Source organism: Thermobia domestica, chromosome 1 (genome assembly GCF_964235325.1).
Source record: "Thermobia domestica chromosome 1, izTheDome1.hap1.1, whole genome shotgun sequence".
Classification (NCBI taxonomy): Eukaryota; Metazoa; Arthropoda; class Insecta; order Zygentoma; family Lepismatidae; genus Thermobia; species Thermobia domestica.
This window is the reverse complement of record NC_137454.1, coordinates 115,922,653-115,929,689: the sequence shown is the minus strand read 5'-3', so window position 1 is coordinate 115,929,689 and position 7,037 is coordinate 115,922,653. Positions and strand designations below refer to the sequence as shown.

Genomic DNA, 7,037 nt, shown 5'->3' with positions numbered 1-7,037 from the left:
TTTTATAGATGTTTGAATTCTTGTACTCTGCCAACAATGGGGCTTTCAAGGATGACAATACACCATGCCGCCGCTCTACAATGTGCATAACTGTTTGGGGGAACATCCTGACCACTTCCAACAAATGATCTGCCCTTTAGATCTCCGGACATGAACTTTCTCGAGGATATGTAGAGTAGCATTGAAAGGGCCAATCGTACCCAGAATTCTCCAACAGACGCCGAATTATGTACACCTCCAACAATCACCAAATCGATGCTGCATGGCTGCATGTGCCTCCAGTGGACTGCAAGCGATTTGTTGCACCCATGTCGACTTGCTGCACTTATCCATGCTCGAAGTGATACAGTCAGCAGCAAAAAACCTGCAACATGAACATGTAAGTTTATTGTGAAACTACGCCTAGCAGCACAGGGAATCAACATAATGTCTAAGTGGCACGAATCACGCCAGAGAAACCTCGGCGTCCTCCCCTGCACACTTATTTTGGAGCAAAAGACTTCGTCGTTTCACAATAAACTTACATGCTCATGTTGCAGGTTTTTTGCCGCGGACTATACCATACGTATAAGGTAGGTATCCCATAACTTTTGACATTTCAATGAATAACTTATAATGACTAAAGTATTAAATGCATCTAGAAAAAGTTTATAACTAAAAATAAAACACTACGTGTACTTAGATTGTCTTTATTTGTTGAATCAGCCCACAACCTTGTCTTACATTTATATACTTGTATGCTTATAACAATACTCCGAATATCCAATCCATAAAATAATATACCACTTCTTTGAGATTTTAGAACTAAATTTTAACGTTAGAAAACAACATAAACCAAAATAGAGAGACAATATTAACTAACAATAAACGATAACGCGATTATTATAATGAAAATCTAATCAACAAATAATACTTGGTTTAAGGCTGAGTTCTAAACTGTGTTCCTGCTTCGGGCCCACATAGATTGTTGTTCCTTGCCCAAGTATCCACTTGGAACTGGCGTCGAGTCGCTGGAGTACTTACTTGTACCCCATTGGGTTGTTCATACACAACCAGCAGGTATCGATGTATTCCACTTGGTGGTGAAGGACCACGATAAGCTAAAAGAAAAAGGATCATTATTTGATTACGACAATTCTAATTAATACAAATTATTCGTATCATAAAATTCGAATCTTTATATCTGAATTATGCTACTACACACAAAATCGAACACGCAATGAATCTAAAGTGCATACTGTGTACATAAAACTTTTTTTCTTTTCCTTTTTTTTTTTTTTTTTACTAAACAAACGTTTGTTAATGAAGGAGCAAGCCCTTGCTAACATCTTGTTTCGAGAAATATGGAGCCACATTTATGCGTTAATGGAATGGAAAGTTGATTAAATTCAGTCTTACTACAGGAAGAGTGAAGACCCCTAAAACATGTTATATGTGACAGAAACACACACACGAGATTTGTCCTTTCGGCAGCTGGAATATTGATTGAGTTGCAGTAAAAGAGTAGGCCCTATCTCTTCCCGCATAGCCAAACCAAAGTAAATGAAAGCTGTGCGAGTAATGCCAACCCATTCTCCAATCGGTCAATGAAAAACGCTCTAATCAATACCTGAAACAATTTACAAATACCCCAAATGCCTGCTATCATTTACTCGCATAACTTCCATTTACTGAGCTAAACCAAAGTACGGCGCATCCTTGTTGTAAATCTAACATACAGAAATTATTCCCACGTAGGAGTCAAATTATACAGTACATGATCTCGTTTAAACGTTAATAATTCAAAAAGCAGCAAAATAATAATCATCATAAATGATTCCATATTAGAGGACCTGAATTAAATAGTTGTTAGATGCTGCACGCGTCAGCGCACTGTTTATTTTCAACTCATCATAGTCATCAACTGACGCTCCAGCTCCTCCTTTCCCTAGATTCAGAGTAATTGATAGTACATTACTTCGAAGTCCATATCACGCTAGACGTACCGTATATTGTTCTTCACCTATCGTAGCGCACATATGCGGAAAAAGTGTCATATCTTAACCAAATGTCAAATATATTAATGCCAATAGTGACTGAAATTGACGAACTATTCTCGAAATAAAGTTTACGTACAAACGGACGATATGACGAAAGACTACAGTGTGAGGTGGCTTGCAGCGGAACCCACCAAAATTGCATATTCTTCAATCGATCGTTTAATTTTGCTTTAGTCCTTACGTAATTCCGAGATTATGCCAGATTTAATACTAAATATTAGATCTTGCAAGGTTATGCAGGGCTAGATCTAATATTTATGTTGGCACCGAAGAATGCCGCGGCTTTTAATTTAGAACTTACCGCCTGCACAGACCATCATGCAAAATCATCTCGCACAGAACAGGTTCTTCTCTACTTAAAATTTCGCCTCAAAAACAAGATTACATCGATTACAGCTATAAATTCTTTAATGAAAACAATATTTTGTTCATTTGGTTAAATTATACTTTCACATATTATCCGGTATCCCACTAATCGCGAACCATAGCCAATAACAGTTTTATAGGTTCGCACTTGGGTGGAATTGCAACTTTCTTGACGAGGACCGGTTGAGTGGCCTCCCAGAAGTCCTAACTTCTCACCCTAATTTTTACCTGTGTTGCCACTGGAAGTTTACAGTGGGCAAAGACAAACTTCAATGATAGCTCATGCTAGAAAATAAAATAAAATAATGAAGTGTACCGTGGCATGATCTGCTTAAATCACATCAGATATCCTTCGATACCATTGCGAGACTGCGGAGACCGCATTTAATTCTGCATTGTCCGCGAAACCGGTATCTTATGCTTCAAGACATAGGACACTAAAGTTTCCAACTTGCAAGTCGGCTGTAGGGATCTCCATAATATTTATTAGATCTATTCCATTTCCTAGTCGGCTGTGCTTAGTTGCGCAACTTAAAACTTTGAATCTTAAGTATACAACAGCATGTTGTATATTTTACTTGTAACAATTACGTATTATATGTTGGGTCATAATGTATTTTAAATATATACTAGGCAGATTCTGCTAATAGAAGAAGAGAAAGACAAAGAAATAATATATTTATAATGTTAATATATAAAAAATATTCAAATGTTTTTATGTAATCTAATTTTGATGTCGTCGTCATGACAACAGAGATTAAATAGAAATATAGGTAAAGCAGACATCTTAGAAACTTGTATAGCAAGTGAACTGTATACGCTTCGACCAACATTGAACCTAACATCAATTTTACTATTTTGAGAAGTGGCAAGGTAATAAATAGAAATGTTATGAGTGCCACGGATAGAGAAGTGATCGATAATCAAACTATTCATACTGATGAATTCTTCTGAAAATATGATGGACGTCTTAAGGGAAATATCCCAACAAATTAGGGATCAAGTTCAACAAAGCGATGAAATATCCCAACAAATTAAGGACCAAGCTCGACGAAGTGATGAACAGTTTGAAAAGTTAGACCAAAAGATGAATCAACAAATTAGGGAGCAAGCCCAACATGTTGACGAAAAGCTAGAGCAATTGCAGCAACGTAACGATAGCAAATGGGACCAAGTACAACAGTAATTAAGTCAAATGAATCAGCAAATTGCAGTTAAGTTCGAACACTATGATGAAGAAATGGAAAAGATAGTACAGAGATTCACCGAGGTTCAATACTCTGTAGACATTATAGAAACAGCGGTAAATGAACATGCCAACCAAATTAAGCAGCTGCATGATGAAGTGAACTCTATTAAAGAAAGGTGTATACACGAAAGTGTAATGCGAAATGGTGGGCACATGAATGCTGTACATCCTTCCTCTATCGGTTGGGAATCGACGCGTCATCTCAGAGCAACTTTTGAAGGTAATGAATCTTCGAGTTGTAATGAAGATAGTACCGAAGGAGAAAAAAGAATGAGGCAATCATCCCGGCAGAAACGTAACCACTACAGGTGTTTGAGGGCCAATACAGGTAAACCGTTACGGTTCAGTGAAGTAAAATCACTTACTAAATTTAGTGGTGTACCGGAAGACATACCTGCGAGGGGGTTCCTTGAAAAATTTGAGGATGAGTGAATTAATGGGCGTAGATGAGTCTCAATTTTTGAAATTATTACCACACATATTATTGCCACCCTGCTTAACCTGGTTTAAGGCCATTAGAAGTAGTCTTCGTATCTATTCTGACTTTAAGAACGCCTTACTATCTAACCATGAAAATGATTTTATGATAGCGAATAAGGATGCCTTATTGAGAACGAAACCATTCAATCCCAAGATCCATAAAAGCGTTACTGAATTTGTGGTCTCTACATATAATGAGTTAAGATCATTAAATCCGAATCATCCTGAATCCCGAATCATTGCTTCTATTCAAATTCTATTACCTTTCAGATTACAACAATTATTAATGTCTGCGCAATGTATCAATTTTAACCATTTGATTATGCTTGTTCAAAATTATGAGAGTCAATCTGCAGTGCAAAATGGTAATAGAGGGCAGGATAGAGGTCAAGGTAATTCTGGTCGTAACCATATACAATATGCTCCTGTTCGCAACTTAAATATACAGCCTGAAAGTACTTCTAACTCGTATTGTTTTAATAGTAGAATAAATGGTCACAATGTTACCGGTAATCAGACGCAACCTAATCGCACAAATGGAAACAGGAAATTTTAGGAATAGTAACCGGAATTTCAATAGGAACAATAATCATCGCCTGTTTACACAAAATCGATTTACAGATGGCAGTAACTACACTAACAGAAATCCGAATGCTGCAACAGTGCATAATCGCCAAGAAAGTACAAGATTGTGGAATACAATGTAATTTAACTGAAGCTATGAGTCAACGTAATTTAAACTAGATTGTCGTTAAATACTTCTAGTTCCCCCTGAAGTTATAACGAAAGTTAATGTAAAGAACACTTAACAGAGGGAACTTAGTCTTCAAAAGAGCAAAACGAAGTATTTTACGGATATGTAACTTGGTTTAAGGTATTTTACTTTATGTTATTTAATCTTTGAGTTTATACCTAAAATAGTAATTACTCAATTTATGTCAATATATGTTTTAATGTTATGTGTTTTCTTTAATATTTGTATTTCATACTATTCGTGTGTTTTCCTATGATTGCAAAACGCAATATTAATCGCATTATTCGTGTTTCATGTTATAGAGTATATTTGGAAACATTTTTGTAATGCGAGAATAAATATTGAAGTTAATACTTTGTTTTCTCTAAGAAATTCGTATTTAAGCAATTCTTGCTTTTGTGTTATTGTTCTATTTGAATTTTACGCAAATAATATAAATATTAAAGAATAAAAGTAGATATTTTCAATATAAACGTATGAAAGTAATGACAGTTATGTAAAATTGACGTCACGTATTTCATGGAAGAATTACGAGTAATGAAAATCACATTTATACGTTTTCTAAAGAACTTTGACTTTAAATGTTATTATGGATCCAATCTTAATTTATATTTTCTTTCATACATTCATATTATAATTACTTTTTGTTTAAAATAATGAAATTTTGTGCATTTCAATTTCTCTAATTACAATTTGCCTAGAATACATGTATATTAACATCTTTATTTATTATGCCCAAAGCTAATGGTTTAAATTTGCTAATAATTAACCTCTTTAGGGCCCATAATGGACTTGAATTAAGGCGTTGACCGTATTCTTTCTTTTTAACGTACCTTATAATCGACAATTATGGAGTTAATAATGAAGAAATATAATTAATGATATTTTTGTGTAAAAATAAGGAAATATATGTAAATCATGATATGAAATATATATATTGTATATACGAGGGGCACTTAAAAAGTATGTCGGTCCAGAGTTCGTTTTCCTTTTATTAAATAAATAAAAGTCCGTCGAGCGCCATAATATACAACAGTATGTTGTATATTTTACTTGTAACAATTATTATATGTTAGGTCATAATGTATTTGAAATATATACTAGGCAGATTCTGCTAATAGAAGAAGAGAAAGACAGAAATCATATATTTATAATGTTAATATATAAAAATATTCAAATGTTTTTATATAATCTAATTTTGATGTCGTCGTCATGACAACAGAGATTAAATAGAATTATTGAATAGGTAAAGCAGACATTTTAGAAACTTGTATAGAAAGTGAATTGTATACGCTTCTCCATTATAATTAAACAAAGTGTGCAAAAAGGTAATTTGTGTGTTTATGGCTCAATATTAATGTTTAAGAACCAAGATATATCGTTATAAGTAAGTGATGTTTTATTATTATTATTATTATTACTGAGTTAAAGTTCCATGTTATGCACTGAGGCTAAGGGAGACAGTGATGATGAGATGGGTGATAATGATGGAAAGACAGAAGTAGAAGGAGAACCCCGACAAAACCCAAACACACGGTGTATATCCAGTACAAAGCCCATTTATCTGGAGCTGGGATCGACCTAGGGACCCCACGTGCCAGAGATGTATGTATGTATGTTAGGTTTAGTACACTCAAATGAATAAAGTTTTTAATTTAGGTTCTGAAAGAAACATCACCATGTATAGGAAAATTACTTCTCTCTCGTTTCGGCTTGCAAAATCATAACAAGACTACCACACGATGTTCGTAAAAAAATCTTAAGCTAATTATATTTTGTCTTGTATTTACATATAAAAGTAATCAAGAAAGTTCTGTCGCTTTTGGTAGAGGTCTGTGTTTAATTAGCCCTCACACCGTGAGTTGAATGCGAATGGAGATAAGGCAAAGGTCAGCTGTTGGTGCGGGTATATCCAACATACTACCTGGTTGTAGCAGTTCAGTTACACCGTGAACTTGCAGAAGGACAGAGTGAACATGGAACCTCCACAGAGCGTCGTAATAACGTGTATGTTGTACGAGTTCAAACTGGGGTCAAACGCCGCTGCAGTGGGGCGGAAGATACGTCAGGCTTTTGGTGAGGGTGTAACTACGCAGACAGTGCACCGGTGGTTTAAAAAGTTTAAGGACGGTGACGAAACACTCGAAGA

General features: G+C 35.1%; 1 protein-coding gene across 1 annotated transcript in view; it reads right to left on the bottom strand.

The window, feature by feature from the left end:
- Nucleotides 1-673: 673 nt before the first annotated feature.
- The window catches only part of LOC145688226 (protein D2-like), a 186,900-nt gene continuing 180,536 nt past the window's right edge, over nt 674-7,037 (bottom strand). The window contains exon 4 of the mRNA XM_081762140.1: nt 674-1,100. Within this exon, the coding sequence (XP_081618266.1) occupies nt 919-1,100 (182 nt within the window). The 3' untranslated portion in view covers nt 674-918. The remainder of the gene's footprint in view (nt 1,101-7,037) is intronic.